Genomic DNA, 21475 nt, shown 5'->3' on the forward strand with positions numbered 1-21475 from the left:
AGTAAATGATGAGAGAATTTTCATTTTTGAGTGAACTATCCCTTTAATGTGAACGTTAGATGGAGGTTTTAATAAGTAAAACGTACCTCCCTAACCTAAAGCTTTAACCTAAACCTAACCAATAAATGCTTAAAAGCTAATAAGAGGTAGACACAAAAATATATACTTACCCTTAACCAACACCTAAAACTAACCAATAGAGTCCAAAAACTAAATGAGAAATTAAAGCAAATTTTATTAAGCAACCATGTCATTTTGTGATGTTACATTTTCGTCTCACCTGTGTACTTGTGTTCTTGGCTTGGCTTGAGCCTCAGTCTCCCGAGTCCAAATTCCAAACACCCTTTCAAGTGAGCTACCACACAAGCTAATCACGCTGTATAAATAAGTGTATAAATATAGGTGGGTCTGTGAGACAAGCATTACATTTATGCATTTGGCAGACGCTTTTATCCAAAGCGACTTACAGAGCACACATTACAGGGACAATCCCCCCGGAGCAACCTGGAGTTAAGTGCCTTGCTCAAGGACACAATGGTGGTGGCCATGGGGATCAAACCAGCAACCTTCTGATTTACAGTTATGTGCTTTAGCCCACTACACCACCACATTATGATATAGCATTGTGAGTAATAGAGAGAAAAACATAATCAGTTTATAAAGTCATAATCAGCCGTTGCAGTTGTGATTTGTGTGAAAGTGAATAAAACACACAGTTGTTGTAGGGCCTGTAGTGTTCATTTCACCAAGAAACTCTGGCAAAATGTAGAATGCTGTATTTAAAAGCCAATTTGCTAAACATTCGTTATATTAACATTCATTATATGATACTAGGTTGCCTTTTGTGTTCCAAGAAAGAAAGAAAGTCATATGAGTTTGGAACAACATAAGGGTGAGTGAAATAAGGATGAAAGCATCATGGCAAGGATATGAACTATATTATGTGAAGACAGTTCAGCGTGTGTTCAATGAACTGTCTTTCTTTTTTCCTGGGCAATACTAGTTTAAATGTCCACAACTTATTTTTTTCTAGCCAGGATATACAGAAATTGACTTTCCAAAAGTAACCAACCTTGAGATATATTCTCCAGAATAACAAGTGTAATAACTAGCCCCAGTCTCCCCTATGTGTGAACTAACTTGGCCAATCCACACAAAGTCACTTTAGATTGTCAATGTAATGGCTTTTCTAAGCTAAAGGAGATGTGTGTATTCTTAACATAATCATTCCACATATGCCATAAAAAATTAATCTTTCCCTGCGTTGAGCGACAAATTTGAAAATTCCCATGGCTGTTATTGTTTTACAGGCCCTGCATGCTCGGATAGAGCCAAGTGCAACGTTTGCGTGATCTAGAGGTGGCTTAGCTGGCAGTCATTGCAGTTTACTATGTATACAAACCTCAAGTTGTAATAACTGGGTGGTGTACTGTAATTACAATGTAACTACTGTGTAATTAGACACATATAACCCTGCTGTTTTATCTTCAAGGTCCATAAAGAAGCGGCTGAGTTTGCAAGGCAGAAAAGTGTGTTTGCCTTCATAAAAGTGAAAGATACATGATACCCTTTTAGCTAAGAGAAGAATACAGGAGATTACGATTCAGAGACAGCTGTAATTATGTACAATACTAACAACACAGCAGAGACTAATTTCATTCACACACAAGTGAAGTCATGAAAAGATAATAACAGTATAGGGGTTATCCTTGTCAAAATCAATGCACAGTTTTTAAAAGGTACTTGAAGTGCTGCATTCAATTCACTCATGTGCATTAGTCATATTACTGTCAGGCATCCTATGAAAACATGACGTTATAAAAAAGCTTTTAGAAACAAAGATTAAAAAATGGCTTAAAAGATCCTCCAAATGTTTTATGACATTACATTTCCACTAAGAAAAGTCATTTTAAAGGGTCAGGTGAGGTAGAAATAGCTTCTAAAGATAAGTGCATGCTTTCACAACTTACAGCATATGCTCTTTAATGTATAGTGTTGAAACTTGAATAGACACAGTTGTGAAGGGAGCTGCTAGAAAGTTGAAACCTCTGAATTTCACATGAAATACACAAATAGTTTAGACTGATCATTGAGGCAGTTGTACCAGCTGTCGTTCTGGGCTTGTTTTTTCTTCGGCAGGCCAAGCCAAATGTGAGAATGAAGAGATTTATGGTTGCGGAGAGGAAAATGTGCTGGTAATACCCTAATCAAGTATTCATGCTCACTCGCTATAGCAGCATTCAACAACTCCGTCTCCAGAACAAACATTTTCACAGCATGCAAATGCCTAATTCTGGGCTGGGTGAATTGTGTGTGTAAATAATGCAGAATAAACACACACTGCCGGTGCATGCATATGTACTGAGTAGACATGTGATTACTAGGCCCTCATTGCAATATTAGGGGAATGTATTTAAGGGTGTGAGTCTCAGAAGAAGGCCTGGTTAGATTTCTGTGACAATCCTGCTCCCTCCTGCCCTATCTCAGCAGGAACCCAGCCGTGAAATAACCATCAGATACAACACACAAACACAGAGTGAAGTGAGAGCTGGGTTGATAAATAAACCATTTCTGTTGTACAGAAGGGCCAATGGTTGCCAGAGCCAAACACAGCATATATATATAAACACAAGGTATATAAACTCTCTCGATGAACAGAAGAGTGCATGCACCAGCAGACCTCCATATCTAATGGTAAACTGTGATCAATCATTACAAAGCACACACTCAACACCCCGTCACTCAGTAATGCAGGTCACAAGAGGCACACAACTAATATATGGTACACTCAAACTCTTAAGAGGTAGATGTTATTCAATGTTTCTTTGCAGAACCTACAGTAAAGCAAAGAACACTAATGCTATCAAGAACCATTTTTGTTGTATTGGGTTCTTGAGTTGGCAATATGGTTCTTTGGAAATTAAAAGAAGTCTTGATGGTACATTATTGGTTTTTCAGATCAGCAGAGATTTACTAAAGCACTGGAGCATAGAAAGTTATTTGTGGATGTTAAAAAGGTTCACCAATGGCTCAGTCTGTATAAATCCTTTTGGGTGTAATTGGAACCAGTTGAGTCAGGTATCAATATTATTTTGCTCATACTTAAGGTTAATGATACCAGTTAATGGTAAATTCTAAGTAATAAACTTGATTTGTAACTTGTCCAGCACCGTTTGTTATACAGACATGAATGATACCTCAAACCATGCAGTTCGTTCAGGAAAGGTGTGCTATTACTCTTCTAAGCAATTGGATGTTTTCTGGGGGAACAAATCTCATAGACTTACATTGAAGGAGGGACCTGAGCCATATCTAGGAACCAGAATTTTATAGTATAGAGGCTTGGGCATGGGTCTTTTGACTTGAGCTAGGAACCAACCATTCATGGCTGCAAGTTTTGCAAGAACCATATTTTAAAGTGTAGATTAAGAGTATAGACACACCCTAAACAAACAAGAATTATAGTTTGATGTAGATTTGGAGGTTTGCTTCCTTCCCCCTACACTTACCCCCAGGTCTTTTCCAGCCCACTTACATTCATCACGTTTGGAAGGTGTGGCAGGCCAGGCGATCTATAAAACAGCGAAAGAGAGAATGTGTGAGAACACAATGAACTGCAAATGACTGACTAAGGCCAGAGATTATTTAGCAGAGATGGGCCACTTCTATTGAAATGAATTGGAGAAATTGGAACGCTCATCCAAGGAGCTCTGAGCGCCCAACGGTCAACGGATGTAGAAAGGAAGTCCCGCCTTACAGAGCCAGTCACCTTTTAGATACAGACATCACCTGTCAATCAACTCTAGAACGTGCATGCAGATTAGCTATACAAGCTGGGAAAATTTAGTTTTTTAGCGTAATATGAGGTTACAATTTATGATTCAAGTATTGTCAGATTTTATTGTTGATTTGAAATATGTTCTTTGATTTTAATCTTGACAAACCATTTTTGAGATTTTGGACTTTCTCCATTCAAGTAGATAAGAGCTGCACTTTTATGACTGGAAATAGCCTCCCAAGAGCATTCCAAAGATGGCCGACAGGGGAAAGACTTTGCTTATGTGCTCTCATGAAACCTGGCTGTAAAATAATCAACGACTTCTGCCTGCCTTCATTCTGCCATCTCCATCTGTGACAAGGATGAAAACTACCATAATTCGCAGGAGCAAGAGAGACTGTGATTGAGAAAGCCAATCAGACACACACACACATTGGCCTACATTCAAAATGCTTTTTATTCTGTTATCTCTAAGATCAGCTAAGGTATTCTCTCTGCGAAAGTCATTTATTTAATTACGATAAGTTGCCAAATCGCTAGCTCATTTTCTTTAAACGCTGACATTGCTGAAGTGTGTGTGGGTTGATGTTTAATAAAAGTCACTCTTAAAGGAATAGTACAACCAAAAATTTGAGTTCTGTCATAATTTTACTCACACTGATATCAGTTCCTAACTCGTATGACTTCCTATCTTTTTTGAAAACCAAAAGAAGAAATGTTGTACTAGTCGCTATTTTTCGTGCAATTAAAATGAATGGGGAATGGAGCTTTCCAAGCTTTAAAAAGGATGCTAAATCACTGTAATATCATGAAAGTGGTTCCTACAATCACACTGAAAAAATTTTATTAACTGAAAATCTTACCACTCTATTGAGTTTTGACCAGATAATTGAGTCAGTTGAATTTGAGAACTAGATCGGTCTGATTAATAATAATAAAAAAAAGTGTCCAGTGTATTCTTCAAAATGTCTCCTTCTATGTTCCACAAAAGAGATTAAGTCATACAGGATTAGCATGAAAAGAGGGTGAGTAAATGATGCCAGAATTGTTTTTATATTTGGGTGTACTAACCCTTTAACCCTTCCATGGCAAGCTGATAGAAGAATAAAGCAAATGGTCTACTCTGCAGACCCCTGGACAAAGAGAGAATGAAAAAAGAAAGGAAATCAAAGTAATGGAATCCAAAGACAGAAACAAGGAGCAAGAGCGATAGAGGGATTGAAAGTCAATATGGTGCAGATATGATCAGAGAATCAGAAACAGAGAGAGGCAAACCAAGATCAAATGGAAAGATAGAGAGGAGATATAAGAACAAGTAATGGAGAAATAAGAGCAAGATGGGAAGATCTCTGAAGACCTTGGGTCTCTCTGACAAACTCAGTAGAATTATTCACTGCTCTGCCATTCTAAGTCTGTAGGGCCAATTCAGACAGCAATAACAACAGGCTAATTTTCAAGTCAGATGCATCAATGTTTGTAGGAGAGTTTGGTCAGCATTATTCTTAGTGTTGTTGAATTTTCAGAATATATGCCTATGCCATAGGTATTGTATGGCTCTGCCAATTTAAAGCAATCTAGTAATTTCTGTGAAACAAATGTACTATTCAATTGTCAAATACCTACATCTTTTTCATTAACCATTGCTGGAATAGCACTGTGCCATGATTATTTAATTGAAAAACTTTTATTCTTTACAGTGCAAACATTCCTTTATGTACTGTACATTATTAGGCACAGCACTTTTTCACTTTGCGCAATTAATGTAGCACAACATGGCGTAAACAGAATTTTATTTAAAACAGATGTAAGCAATCAAAGCAGCAGTAATGCATCAAATGATGATGAAATAATGGAGATGAGTGTTATAACCGGCCATATGCAGTTGCGGATTGTAGACAAGCACATTTTTAGAATTTTAAGGAGCCAATAAGTGTCTGGATCCCAGTGATGGAGTGATGCTCTACAGACAAAGTAAAGTGAAAGTCTGCTGCATTGTCCACGAAATAGCACTCAGAACCAGCCTGCTAGACAGGGAATTGTGCTGTGCAAATTGTATTGAGCAGAAATGATTATTAGTAATTAATGTATTTTTTTGGCTGAGTTTGCTGTTACCTGACTTCAATAATTGCTTTAGTGAATCAGGTGCTAAAACAACACAGACAGTGCATGCAAATAAATGATGCTATCAGCGCTGGCAGGCACAATTAATTCATAGAGAATTCCCCCATGTGTGTATGTGCATGTGTGTGAGTCACCTGTTTGAGGTCTCTGTTGATGTTGACCAGGTCAAAAGAGAAGATATGGTCCTCTGCTCCAACCAGTAATCTCCCTCTCTCCTCATCCAATAGGAACGTGTCGTAACTTGAACTGTTTGCAAATCCAGTGAAAGTCACCAGATTACTGGATTCGAGCATTTCTGCAAGAGAGAAAAAGAACAAGGAGAGTATAAGACAAATCATTTCTGCAAACCGGTCAAAAATGTATCTTGTTTAAAGCATATTTATTTTGACAAAAAACAACAACAACAAAAAACAAGACAAAAACACTGATAAAGAAAATTCTTTCTTTACAGTGCACCCATGTAATTTGCTCGACTGCACAAGCGCTACCATTTATTTGGGATCTTAATAAATCAAGATCAGAGTGTCCACAAGCACAAGAGGAACAAGAAATCAAGTAAAACCCCTGTTATTTTGACAGTTCTCTAGACAGATAGTCAAAGACACTATCTGTCAAACAGCAGTAGACTAGACACTGTGCAATATAATGACCTGTGATACAAAAACTGTCACTAGTCCAGTGAGCAAGGACACTAGATTCCCAAAAAGTAATGGAGATGAAGTGAGAATGATAAGAAAGAGGTAAAAGAGAGGAATGACTTTGGAAATGGCTTGCAAAAGCCACTGTCCAAACATCTACTCTTGGGACAGGGTGAGGCCAACATCTCGGCAACGTTTCTGCAACACGCACACGAAACATAATCAACAGTGACATGCAAAGCCTGCAGCCCCTCTCTAGAGCCCAGATAAATCTGCTCCCATAGTAGCCATCTGCATTTCTCTCTGCTAAGATTTTGGACATCTGTGTGGTTGTGGGAGAAAGACAGAGAAATCGAGCAAGGGAAAGCATTGACGAGAAACAGACCATCCTTCCTTTGCCTGTGTCAATAACACTGCATATAAAATGTAGAACAGCATTCCCACAGGACAAATTGCACAATGGGCACAGGTCAGTCTGTCCATTTCAAATGTTTTCACTCGCTACCTCTCACCAGAGCCGGATTATCCATAAGGGCACTTGGGCCAGTGCCCAGGGGCACCAACCATTCACAACCACTAGGGGGCACCACATGACACAAGCTTTAAAAATATTTTTCGTAAATTGTTATATTATTAACTTGAAATTCTTGAAAGACCATACATAACTAGTTTATGAACACTAATTTAACAATAATAATAATAATAATAATAATAATAATAAATTATAAATAAATGAAGATTACATGACCACTATCACTCCCCCCCTCCCCAATCTGTCACAGTTGAGTTGGTCCACAAAAATTACGCGCAAATGTGTCATTTTTTTAACGGCTACAGAAAATGAATCAAAATCCAAAATGGACAGACGGCAACTGAGTGGTTTCGCAAAAAGAAGATTAAAGCAAGAGAAGGATGCTAGACGTTTAGCTACAATAAAAAATGTTCCAGGGATCGACAATTTTTTTGTTAGATCACTTGTTTTTTGGGAGAACACGGGAATTGCAGACACCAGCAGCACTAAGTCTGACACCGTTGGCGCTGCTAGCGGGGGAGATGCAGCAGCTGCTAATGTTAGTCAGGGCGTCGGCGATGACCGCCAGGTGAATGAGGATATTCTCCTTGTCCTTGGGGGAGACAGGAGCGAGGAAGACTCGGGTGAGGAAGAGGACATTAATGAAGATAAATATTAGGGGTGGGACGGTACAATGTAAGTTATTCGTATTGAACCGAAACGGTACGGGCGTCACGTCTCGGTGCACGAATTTACACGGAGAATACACGGTATAAAAATAAATAAAACTAAATAGCGATACATATCGCTCTATTTCGCATAATGAACAGTCTGATCAAGATTGCAATGCTGGAGTGTGTGTGTGTTGGTGTGTGTGTGCGCGCGCGTGATCAAACTTTTTTTTTGGGGGGGGCCTTTTGAGGTATAGTGCCCAGGGGCACCACACTGTCTTGATACGGCCCTGCCTCTCACACAAGGGTTTCATTAACCAATCAAAAGCAATATCCAGCTATATGGATACTGGGTCTGACTGACAGGCACTGGCTGTATATTAAGGCAATAAGTCAAAAGAGGTTGTACTGTATATTACAGTGATTTTAGCCCAGGTAATTGGTGATGCTTACTACGCTTATGAAACAGCGGCAATTGCAATATGATAAAAGACACTATGTTAATTAATATAAATTACTTTTAAATTTGATGAAAAAAGAGACTAGGTGTTTAAAAGTTCCATCAGTAATTTTTTTCTCATTAAAATGTTTTATTCCAAATTAAACTAATTGTAATTTTGAAAATTACGTATTAAATCAAAAGCACTTAAATGAGATGAAGCCTCATGGGGGCTGCCATGCAAAGATCACATGAAAAATCGAATACTACACGCTTAATCTCAGTATCCGCCCTGTTATTGGACACTTTCACTCATGGATTCAATTAATCATGCCTGACTGTGAATTTATACAATGGCATTGGTAACTGAAAACTATTTGAATGGCACTAGGTGTCCAAGACGACATAAACTAAATGTTACTGTGTAAAACTTTTAGGATGAGTATTAATCAACAAAAAACCTCACTACCCTAAACCTTAAACACAAACCTAACAGATAGTGTCATAGAAGTAAATGTGAGGTGAAAATCTTAATTGTTGAAGCAATTACATGATTGACCAATCAGAATTAGTAATTAAGAGAGCGTTTAATAGTTCTTGATAATGTGTTTTTCGAGGGTCAATACGATGTGAACTTTCTCCAGTACAACAGCTATATTTATGGAGATGTAGGCTGCTGCACAAAGATTAGTCTCATATACTGTAAGATGCTTCTGAGCTAATATGGGAGAAATAGTTTTCATTTTTCCATATTTAAAAAGTGTATAACAGCTTAATGCCAAATAGGAGAACCTATTTGGCATTAAGCTTAATGCCATAAAAGAAGAAACCTATTTTCCCATATGTAGGAGGGTCCTCAAAAAACTTTTCATTCTCTAGTTCTTAAGTTAACCACCAAATGCTGGTTCTTTGTAAACCCAGATACCATCCATAACATTAAGAACTTTGTTTTAATCTCCAAAGAACCATATAGCCTCAACTCAAGAACACCATATAGCAAAAATAAAATAAATAATTAAATATTTATTATAAGAACATGGTTGAGTTTGCTGAACCTAAGGGGAAACCAAAGAGCCATTGAGGAACCTTTATTTAATCATGAGAAGATCACATTTAGGCTTTGTTTTATAACATTCATGAATTAACAGAAAGTTCTAGAAATCACACAGATATCCTCTTGCCAAACTTTAGGGGAGGACTGAGAGAACAAAATAGGACATCCCAGAAAGAGACTTCATTTCAACTCTCCATTTCTCTTCCCGCACTTCATCTTCATATTTCTCATTCATTTATAGCCCTTCTTTGCATCCCTTCATGTGCCAAATATTCTTATTCTTAGCCTCCTTTCTTCCTTTTTCTCTGTCAGTGTCTCCATTACTGCTGTTAGCTTAAGTTCTCCACACCCTCACTCTCCTGCCATTCTGGCTGAAGATCTGACAGTTACATCTGACAGTTTCACTATTCTCCAGCTGAAAGTGAGCGACTGCTTCGTGATCTCTGAAGACCTTAACTTGTTGCCTTGGCAAGGCCGCCGCAAAAGGTAGCCTTCATATGGTCCGTGATCACACACACACACACACACACACACACACACAAAATCACACATGCCTTATCTGGGGCTACATCAAATCAAATCACTGGCTTACAACATTTTATGATCTTATTTCCCACTGTTCTTTCCATCATTTCCTGTCCTCTTTCTAGTTTACAGTATGTTTCACTACAGCAACACATCCTTTTTCAACCAGCTTCAACATTACGATTATGCTGTTTTATCAACATTTTATTCTGGTTATCTGCTTGGCTATGCTGGACCACCAGCTAGACCAGCACCAAACCAACACAATTCAGCATGGGCATTTATGCATGCCAAAGCTGTTCTTTTTAGTAGGGAAGACAAAGGCATCCTGACTCAATGAAAATGACAGGGAGCCAACCTGTCTCTGTGTTTGAGATTATAAAGTAAAAATCGAAGAGTAGAGGCAAAATAAGAAGAAAATAAATAAAAGATGCAGTCTCAAGGACTAAAACCAGATGACATAACTTTGGGGAGGGCATACAGTGTATGTCTGCATCTTTAAGTGTCTAGGTGAGTGTATGTGTGTTTCAGGGGTTTAACGTATGTGTGCGTGTGTTCTGCCGCCTCTGTGCTTTAGGTCAGCCTCCGGCTACTTGGAGCCCCAGGAGAGTGAGGGAAGTGAAGAAAAAAGGAATAAAAAGTGAAAGAGTGCTGCAGATGGTTTTGGGCGCTACCTGTTTATTTAAGCCAGAACAATGGCATGCTTCAAAGCACACGTTGTTTACCCTGACACCGTTTTGGAAAAAGTTATTCTTCTCTTCTTTTCTCAATGGGCTGAATGTTTGGTTCGGTCTTGTCGGTTTTGTGCTTGAGAGAACATAGATTTTTGAAGCAGAGATTTGCTTAACACTTTTTGCAAAACATTTTGCATGTTTCTTTAAGCCCTGGGATATGAATAAGTGCCTAGTTTTGCTTCAACTTAACTTGATTTCGCATGCAACCGGCCACAGGTTTTGGCAAGTTGTCTTAGTAACAGTGTTGTATCTGAGGCTATGACAGCTAAGACCTGGGTGAGAATGTTCGATTGACAGCTTGTAAAGGGCTGTATATATATATGTATATATATATATATATATATATATACACAGTACAGTATGTGTATATAAAGCAGAAATAGTTATTTCGGTAAGGCACTTACAATGGAATTGAATGGGGCCAGTCCATAAACATAAAAAAACGAATAAAAAAAGATTACAGGGTTTATGGCGTTAAGTCGTCATGGCAACGGTGTTGTAATATTGCATCAAACTTTACACAGATATGGTTAGTAAACAATTTTGACATATGTGACAGGGCAGAGGGTGGGGCCGGGTGGTGATTCTACACACTCGGTCCCTTATCAGGCTAATCAAGCCTCCGAGAGGGATAAAGGCCGACTGCGGAGGGTGGTGCGACAGAAAGAGTTGTCATTATGGTCAACTGACCATCATGTGTGTGTTTGTGTCTGTTTGTTCAGTTATTTATATTGTCAAGCCGGTTCTCGCCTCCTCTTTGGCCTAGTTCCCATTACAACTTATTAAATCATGCCACACAGAACATATATGATGTTTAATGTTGAGTTACTGTATGTAGATCAGATGGTGGGCAGGACAACCCACTGTGACGCAGCAGAATTACATTCTCGGTTTACAGTGGTCATGGCTGTTTAGGACATAGAACATTTTACAGATTGAAGAGATTGCGTGTATCGCATGCCACTTTATTGCATTGCTCCTCCTGGTTAGGGCACAGTACAAGAAAGCTCTAATTAAATTTAAAGAATTGTAAGCTAAAACATAATAATGTAAATATCATGTTGTTTGTGTTGTTACATTTATGCACTGCGATCTAAGTGCATGTGTTGCTCCACATGAAAGTGCACGCACTGCTAAAAATCAAGTGTCCTCGCTGATCTAAATATTTGGCATGACCACATGAAATTCCTTTGTTGCCCTGATCCACAGATAGAGGGGAGAGTATGGGAAACCGTTTAATTACCCCTGAATCTGCTTGCAACATGAAGGCATTACCACAGAGTCTGTATAAAGCTGCCGCACTGCCACAGATTGTGCAGCCACAGCTAAAGCTGAATCAATTCTCAGCTGCTACAGACGAGAAACAGGAAGACAGCTCATGTACAGAGAGAAAGAGATAATGTGACATAAAAAATATGAGTGATTTTGAGGAGAGTGAATTAACAGAAATTTAAACACACACACACACACACACACACACACACACACACACACACACGTGTCGTACTAAATCTGACTTGTCTGGATGGCTGTCTAAGGACACTACTGAAATTCAAGGACATAGCTAACTCAATACACACAGTATCTACATTTACATTTACATTTATGCATTTGGCAGACGCTTTTATCCAAAGCGACTTACAGTGCACTTATTACAGGGACAGTCCCCCCAGAGCAACCTGGAGTTAAGTGCCTTGCTCAAGGGCCCAACAGTGGCATCTTGGTGGTGCTGGGGCTTGAACCCCCAACCTTCTGGTCAGTAACCCTGAGCCTCAACCACTGAGCCACCACTGCCCCGACATCTACATCAACATGCACTACATCGGAATAATCGAAGACATTGTTTATAAATTAAACTTCTTATGGAAATTAAGCTTAATGTGCAAATCCCTAAACCAAGTGGAAATTGAAATTAAAGGAGCCCCCTAACAAGACTAATAGAAGGCCGTTCCACTGTGATAAATAAAAAGGTCAATAAGGGATGAACCCCTTCCATAGCCACTAAGTAAATACAGTAATTCATGAAACAGATAAACTTTAGGTGACCTTTAAGTTCTCAACAGCACACAAAAAGAGGGAATTCAATAGAGGGAGAGAGTGAACAAGAGGAAGGACACGAAAGATAAAGATCAAATCGAATTTTAGAGGTTGCAAAAATAATAGACAAGTAAAGAGAAGTCTTGAACAGTAACACACTAACTAAATTTATGAGCATGACAGTAGCTCATCTAGTTTTTGCTAGCGCCACAAAATGCTACATCACCATATTTTACACTGTTTTACAGTCAAGCTAACTGAGGTTATAATCAAACATGCTCATGTGTCTGTCATATGATGTCTTGGAAGGTCTCATTCATTTTTGTGAATCGGTTCCTATAGACATATAATTAAAATGAACTGATTAAACTGATTAACACAATTTGTAGTGACACAAAATTAAGTTCCAAACTAGGGCTGTGAATCAATTACAATTTTTAAACTAATTAATCACACAGTTTTCTGTGATTAATCACGATTCAATTATGGTACATGATACATTACAACAAACATTAAAAAAATCATCACATGTATATTTACTTTATACTTTGTCTCAAAGAACTTGCAAGATATTGGCTAGTCATCATTTATTTGAAGTATTTAAATATGTAGATGGCACTTTATTTGCGTGCAGATTTTAATTCAGCAATAGAAAGTGGGGAAAAATGTGAATTTTCACTCATTGTACAAAATTGGCTGGGTTTAATCCTGGCGGGCAGCAGATGCCCTAACCCCGCCCCGCTCTAATTGGAGCCTGTAAGGCTGAGTAGTCTGCCAGGAACAACTCGGGACACCTTTGCCCTATCATGTTAAGTGAGGTGTTTTATTAACCCAGAATTTTTAATCGGAAATATCACATTTTGATTCCTTAGAATAGAAGTAGAAAAAGGAGTCCTGCAACAGATGTATGTCCCTCATAGAGTCCGCATCTCAACATTATTGAGCCAGTCTGGGATTACATGAAGAGACAGAGGCAATTGAGACAGCCTAAATAGATAGAAGAACTGTGGCAATTTCTCCAAGAAGCTTGGAACATCCCATCTGCCAACAACCTCAAAAACTGTTTTCAAGTGTACCTAGGAGAATTGGTGCTGTTTAAAAGGCATCAGATGGTCACACCAAATATTGATTCATGGATTTGGCTTTGAAAACATCCTCACTATTTTTCACAACTGCCTAAAAGTTTTGCACAGAACTTTATATATAATAGTTGCAGAGTAGTTAGATATTGGGTATTATTAGATTATGAGTAGCTTGTATCTTGGCAAACAACAGTTTTAAAGTAGTTTCACCAACATTGGAAGAACAGAGGAAGCAGGAGAGGCAGAAAGAACTAGCATGTGAAAATGAGAGAGTCAGAAAGAGAGATAAAGGCTTGATATCTTCTGTGGATTTCTGATGAAAAGAGACAGGAAAGAGACAGTGTTTTTAACATATGAGGCCGTGAGAGAAATAGATAGAAAGAGAAACTAACATAATTCCCAGCCTTTCCGTATAATCATTCCTTTCCAGCCCAAATCCTGGCTCAATGCCAGCTTGCACTTCACCCGGCAGCCAGCGACAAGCCTGCTATTATGGGATGCCTTCAGTCTGCATCCAGTGCGGTTGAGTGAGGAGTGTCTATTTTGGAAGATTTAGGCTGAATTCCGACAACTCTGAGTCTCTCCTCGTCCCAGTGTCGCCCATCCCAGTCAATCCCAGGATGCCATGGGACAACGTAATGAAATGGGAAGCCTGGTAATCATGCTGTTGTGAGTAATTATCAGGTTGTTTCACAAGCACTTTAAAGTCCAGATGCACCATTTTACCAGATTGTTACAGCCAGGATTGCATTTTTTTTTTAATGAAGGGACCCCCCTAATCACAGCCATGTGCTCGCATATTGCCACCTGCAGGGGGCACTGTCTTCATATACACCATCCACAACCATCCCATTCTAGCCTATCCATCTCAAATGCTTTATGTGATTTTCTGGGGAACACATGGACTCTTTAAACCCACCACTAATCCTACAGTGTGAATTCACAACCTCATAACCACAGGTTTGAGATCCGAAAGGCAGTTTAATTTAAACTCAACAGCTTTGACGAGTATATGAAGGCCTATGCCTAAAGTCTCTCTCTCTCAATGCTGATGGATGTACGGGTACGTTGATAGCCTTGACAAGAGCAATTTGAACTGACGGTAGCATACAAGGAGAATAGAGATAATACATGGGGTGGTATAATTACAGAGAGGGGGAAACGAAAAGGAAAATCTATCACTCTGCCATAATCTAACAACTGCGCCCCCTAAGATGGATCTCCCCTTCTGTGATCGTCCGACTGGCCTCCCCGGAGGCGACATGGCTGTGAGTGTCCCTGAATTGCAGACTCCATGTGCAACTTGTGATAAATCTATGTGTGTGTGTGAGAAGCCGATACCCATGAGTGTCTCTCTCCACACTCGTTCGAGTGTGTGTCCCTGGAGAGCATGTCTGTGCGTTTATTTGGCTTAATTACTATGCTGCATTCACAGAGGGAGTGAGAATGAATGACACTTCACTTAACGACTATCCTCTCCTGGCCAACTACTCTCTACCCACTGCCTTCATTAAAACACCCGCTCTCTAACCCCCCTTCACACTCCCCTCCAGCCATTCCTCTCTTCCTCTCTCATTTTAACACTCAGACATTGTGTGGGTGTGAACAGCGATCTGTCATACTGCACAGCATCAAAAGAGCCATCAAACACCTGTGGACATGACTATCTCTCTTCATTGCACACACACAAACGCAGCAATATCACCATGGCCAGGTGTCTAATTATCTAAGCCTGCCTCCATTCTCACACATCCTACTGGCCAAAAACATATCAGACACATTAGTCTTACACACACAAAAAATACACACATTTTTTTTCTAATGGGAAACATCCAATTGCAGAGTAGAAGTTTTTACCATCCTGTATGTTGTAAAGAGCCTATTTTATTCTGATTGTATACTAATGTGTCTTTTCAAGTTTTTTCATGTTTTTTTATACAGTGTCTGCCGAGAGGGCCATTACCAACATAGACATTGAGGCTCACCATTCACTTTCATTGTTTGGAAAAAAAAGATGCAATGAAAGTGAATGGTGACCGAGGCTAAAATTCCACCTCACATCTTCTTTTGTGTTCCACTGGAGAAAGAAAGTAATACAGGTTTAAAATATTAAGTGAGAGTGAGAGTGAATGAATGATAACAGAATTTTCAATAACAGGTGAACTATCAATTTTAATCCTAGGCGTTTGACACAGTTTGCATAAGTGGGCACTGCAGTTTAAACGCAACTTGCATTGAGCTTTCACACTATCAAAAAATCAGCTTAAAAAATGCAGACAACGGAAGAAAACTGTGTTTACATGAGATGTGAAATCATCAGGTTATTCTCTGTTTTTAATGACAAAACATAAACAGACATGCACTCAACACTTGCGCACATTGGATAAGCCAATATGAAAGCTGGTTTTTTTGTTGTTGCTTAAAACGTTATAGCCATAACCCTAAAAAGTAATACAGGAAAGTTTAAGGCTATTTTGTGGCCTGACATGTTGTCGGCAAATTATCGGTGTAAGATACTCTATACAAAAAATAACATGAAATCTGGGTTACCACATTATGTTGATGTATGTGTATTTCCTTTGACAGTGGCCATAATTAGTAAAATAGTCATCTTGAGTGGGCCATTGAGAATTATTATGAATTTGATTGGCATGAAATCTAATTTACATGAGGATGGTATCACATTTACTCTAATTACTCTGGTAAATAATATACTGTGCATGGAATGGAACCCAAACCGGAAAGTGAAGGCTATAAACTGCTTAATCATGTGGATTTTGTCAGATTTTCACTGCAAAGAAAGTGTTTGTTCACGTGGAACAAGTATAGTTGCTCTATAGAACATTTATTGCAAAAGAACATGGTCATAAATTGGCCTACAGAGTGTAAAAAATAAAGTTCAGCCGCAAAACTACTTACAGTCCCCTTATGCGTACAGTGCGAAGGCTGTAACCTGTTAATATGGCTGCTGAAACAAATATGCTCTACTTATACATTGCTTATGCGAGCTGTGAGAAACAGGCCTAACACTTGCGAAATGTGGACAACCTTACAGAAATCTGAATGGGGGAAAAAGCTAAATTTCACAGGTGGTACAAGTTGGGAAAGCATTTCGATGACGCAATGCAGGATTTTTTTTCCCCTTGTTTTGGCCATTCAAAGCACAATAACATTAACTCAAAGACGCATGTGATTGGACACAGGTGGACATGCATCTTTTTTATATTAAAGTCTCCCTCCTTTCCTCTCAGAGTTAAACAACAGATGCCTATTCTCAGAGCAACAATTGACTTCTTAAATAAAATGTCCTGACAGATCTTCCTTTCTCTCTCCACTTTGCACGATCTCAGTACTCTGCGTTTCCAACAACACTTTCTCAGACAAAAATAAATCTTCCTATGCACTCCTTTTTCATCTTTATGTCTATAAAAGAAATGAGAGGGCGTTATATGGACCCTGATGGGGTAAACTCATGCCACACACAGACCTTACAATCAACACAAACACCAGATGCACAAATTCACTAACAACCAGAAAGCTATATTTACAAAATGAGGGAGAAAAAAAGGTTAGAGGGATCACCACCAGCATGCGTAGATCTGTATACTTTTGGTCATGTTCCTGAAGAATGAACCACAGCAAGCCCGCTGAGCTTACGTTAAAAAGGAAACAGCCCAAAATATGCAAAAAATGCTGCCGCTTATTTCCGTGGGAGATGAAAGCTTTGGGTTACAAAGAGGCTGCTATAGTCTGGATCTTTTCGCTGTCTCTGTTAAAATAGCACAGTCCAGAGAATAACATATTTGCTGTTACCACCATTCACAGATAGTGGCCAGCATCACTCAAGCCTTCATGTATGCATGCACCTACCTACCTACCTACCTGCCTGCCTGCCTGTCTGTCTGTCTGTCTGTCTGTCTGTCTGTCTGTCTGTCTATCTATCTATCTATCTATCTATCTATCTATATCTATCTATCTATCTATCTATCTACCTACCTTCCTATCTATCTATCCATCCATCCATCCATCCATGCTAGGGTCAAGGAAGAGTGCATAAATGTTTGTGCGCCCATTTGTCTGCAAGATGAGAGTGTTAGTACTTTCCGTGAAACTCAGACAAAGCTAATAAACTCAAAGGATTTCCGTAAAATAAATTTGGAGGCATGAAAAATTAGACTTGTGCCCACGGACTCCTAGTCGCAGCTGCAGAGTCATTACCCACGATACCCCACTCAGAGTTTATAAGCCATATGACAGGACACTGGTACAGAGATAAACATATAGGATAACGCACTGGAAAATCATGTGAGAGAGCTAACACATACAGGTCCACATCTCTGAGGCAACTTGTGAACATTTGGAACAATCAATCAGGACAAAATGAGAACAGATCACGAGTAAGAGAGAGGGATATTGATAAACTTAAACTAGACTTTAAATCAAATAGTGAAGATATAAATATATTAGATAAACACAGTCACAGTTTAAGGTTGTATATGTTAACATAAGTTAATGCAATAGTTAACATGGGCGAACCACAATTTAATATATTAATTAATTAATTTGTACATATACTGATGCATTTTAACTTTAAACATGTTAACATTTGTTAAAGCATTGTAAACTAACAGTAACAAACAATAAAGAAATGTGCATTTATAAATGAACATTTACCAAAATTAATCAATGCTGTAAACAATTATTGTTCATTGTTAGTTCATAATACCAAATGCATTAACTAATATAGAAATAGATATATAATAGTAATTGTAAAGTGTTACCCCCCAAAAAAAACGAAACAATAAAGCTTACAATTGGAATAAAGATAATAAAAAAAGAACTATTAATAATAATATAAAATTAAAAGGCATTTTGAGAATAGAAATAGATATAGGATAGATAATAAGAATAAAATCCAATTTTCCCAAAAAACAAATAAAGTTTCTGTTCCGTGCATTATGATATGGTGATCAGTCTGGTTCTAAAACTTACCCTTGTAAGAGAGCTTGAGTCTTGGCACATTTTCTTTGGTGTGCTGGGGCACCACACTTCCAGGTAACACCACCCCACACAACAGGAGAAAAATCCCAACTAGGTAATCCATGGTGCTGGAGCGCTGGCCTCCAGCCCAGGAGGGCTTGTAGCCCACAGTGCCCAGAGCAAAGTGCTCCCCCTCTGGGACAGCCGAGATCCTCACAGTCCCTCCTTACTTCAAAAGATCCAGTGCCTGGAGCTCGCCCCCAAGGAGGAAATCCAAAATCAGATCCCAAGCCAAGCAGGAGACGGGGGTTCACATGGTTCCATGTGGGGTCTGTTTCAGTGGTTGAGGGGGTAAAGGTGTACTCCTCTGGGATGGGTTCTCCAGACCTGGTGTGCTGGACCGCTGAGTGGGATTCTGTGTTCGTTGGAGAGGTAGAGTTTCAGCAGGGATCCGGCAGAGCCACTCCACACCGGCTTCACACACACACACACTCTCACAGAATGCTACTGCTTGTGTCCACAGCTCAGTCTGAATGAGAGGCAGAGCAGGCGAGAGAGCAGTACACCATCCACTGGAACGCAGAAAGGGAAGGAAGGAGGAGGAAGGGAGCACAGTTGAAGGGAGGGGGGTGAATGAGGGAGAGGAGCTGAAAAAAGAGGTATGTGTGAGACTTCTGCACAGGTTTGGTTGCTCTTTTTTGTAATTTTTTTGTATTGCTTAAACTCTACAGCCACAATGCAGCTGCTCTCCCCTATCTGTCTGTCTGTCTGTCTGTCTGTCTGTCTGTCTGTCTGTCCGTCCGTCTGTCACTCCGTCCATCTGTCCGTTGTCTTCCTTTGTTATTTCAAAGTGTGCTAGAGACACATTAAACATCTCTTTTGTAAGTCGCTTTGGATAAAAGCGTCTGCCAAATGAATAAATGTAAATGTAACTGTCAAAAACGTTCTCCTCTTTGCTCACCACAAAGAAACTCCAACCCTCTTACTACAATATGAAACAAGCAAATGAGATGTACTGGTAATCCTAAAAACATCAACAAAAAAGCAATTTCTTTCAAGTACTAAAACCTCATCTGCACTAAAATTCTGCATTTCTCTCTCTCTCTCTCTCTCTCTCTCTTGCTCGCTGCTTGTTGTAACAAAGCATCTGATTGAAAGAGGTGATAATGTGTGATGTTTCACCCCTGAGTGCTTAAGACAAAAGTGCCTCACTGCCTCACAAACACCAACTGAGTGTGTGAAGGTATTTCACAAGTTTACAAAATGTGTGCTCAACTAGCCACTATACATAACCAAAAGAAAGAAAAAAAAAACCTCCATGAACCTCTCAATGTCTTTGGCATGTCAGCGTGTTTCCTGCTTTCATGAGCAGGTCTGTTCCAATATCTCATCACCTTTACAAGCAAACATGCTCTTTAGGTGTTTACACCAAATAGACTTGCGTAGATGATAGACAGACCCTACACTTTGCACTTCCTTAGGTACCAGAAGGTTAAAAGCATCCACCTGCACACACAAATGTTTGTGCTGTTCTAGGCTGGTTTATAGTGCTGGTATATCTGGTGGACCTACACAGCCATGCTTTTCACCAGCTAAACTTACCTGTGGCAAAGCTGTTAAACAATTCCTATGCTGGTCTAAGATGGTTAATGCTAGTTAGAGCTGGTTTGGTGCTGGACTAGCTGGTGGACCAGCATAGCCATGCTTTTCTCCAGCAAATCCCAGCTGGTGAAGTTGGTTGACCAGCATGGTCTTTCAGGTGAAGCTGGTTTAGCTAATTAAAAAGCCTGGCAGAGTCACCAGCATAACATACTTGGGAACCAGCACATAAAACACAACTTAAGCTGTTGACCAGCAATGCTGGATTTCTTTCAGAGGGAAATATCTAGCTGGATAAGCTAATTAAAAATCCTGATAAAGACACAAGCACACCAGCATCCAAAACACAACATATGCTGTTATCATGGTCTTTCCAGGATGGAGTAAAAACAAAGGGGAATTTATTTGACCAAAAAATAGCAAAACATAAACTACCCCGTAGGGGAAAAGTATAATCCAGGCTGGGGCAGACATAAACAGGGAACATGGGATAAACCAGACTGACATGAACACGAAACCAGACCGACTGGAACAAACAAGACGAGCTGGCACTGGACAGCACACATGAGGAGACTAAAATAGGGAGAGAAATCAAATGGGTTAACAGGCAGGGCAGGTGTAACAAATTAACTAATATTGGGCAAACAAGGAGGCAGGGTATGACACAAGACAGAGAGACAAAACAAAGCTATGTGCTCTCACAAGACAACAAACACCCAAATGGTATGAGCGCACATCGCCAAGACAATAATCCTGGCCACGCCAGACAAAGCGATGCCATGCATTCCCACACTAAACAAAGCCTGAGCATACATCAGGCAACATGCAACAGGCGACAAACCAAGGCAGGACACTTGAGTGAGAGTTCGGCCACAGGTAAACCCGACACCTCAGACTGAAGTGACTGCACCTCAGCACAACATGAAGACAGCTCACGACCCGGGTGTGCAGAGCAACACGAGACGCACCCACGTTCATGAGAGACAGACATAAACTATTGACGCGAGTGCATACTGCCAAGATGACATGAGCACAATGCGCTCAAGTCAGTAACAGACAGCACATGGAGCATGGGTGTCAGGACCACGGCACAGACCAAAACCCAAACAGACAGGGAAGTCAGGATTTAGACACCATGCTCCGGATGTGAAACACAAGACAGACCGAAGAGACTGACGTGAGTGCATGCCTCCAAGATAACATAAGCACAATGCCCTCACTCATGCCAATAACAGACAGAACAAGGAGAACGAGTGTCCAGATTCCGACACCAACCAAAACTGAACCAGACAGGGAAGTGAGAATC

The 21475-nt window shown here is 39.7% G+C and overlaps 1 protein-coding gene across 1 annotated transcript in view; it reads right to left on the reverse strand.

Annotated features, from left to right (window-relative positions):
• The window catches only part of LOC127638891 (semaphorin-3aa), a 40285-nt gene extending 21169 nt beyond the window's left edge, over positions 1-19116 (reverse strand). Inside the window, exons 1-3 of the mRNA XM_052120619.1 lie at positions 18583-19116; positions 6034-6194; positions 3510-3572 (exon numbers count right to left, since the gene is read on the reverse strand). Of these exons, the coding sequence (XP_051976579.1) occupies positions 3510-3572; positions 6034-6194; positions 18583-18694 (336 nt within the window). The 5' untranslated portion in view covers positions 18695-19116. The remainder of the gene's footprint in view (positions 1-3509; positions 3573-6033; positions 6195-18582) is intronic.
• Positions 19117-21475: the final 2359 nt, after the last annotated feature.

This window comes from Xyrauchen texanus, chromosome 47 (genome assembly GCF_025860055.1).
Source record: "Xyrauchen texanus isolate HMW12.3.18 chromosome 47, RBS_HiC_50CHRs, whole genome shotgun sequence".
NCBI classification, from domain to species: domain Eukaryota; kingdom Metazoa; phylum Chordata; class Actinopteri; order Cypriniformes; family Catostomidae; genus Xyrauchen; species Xyrauchen texanus.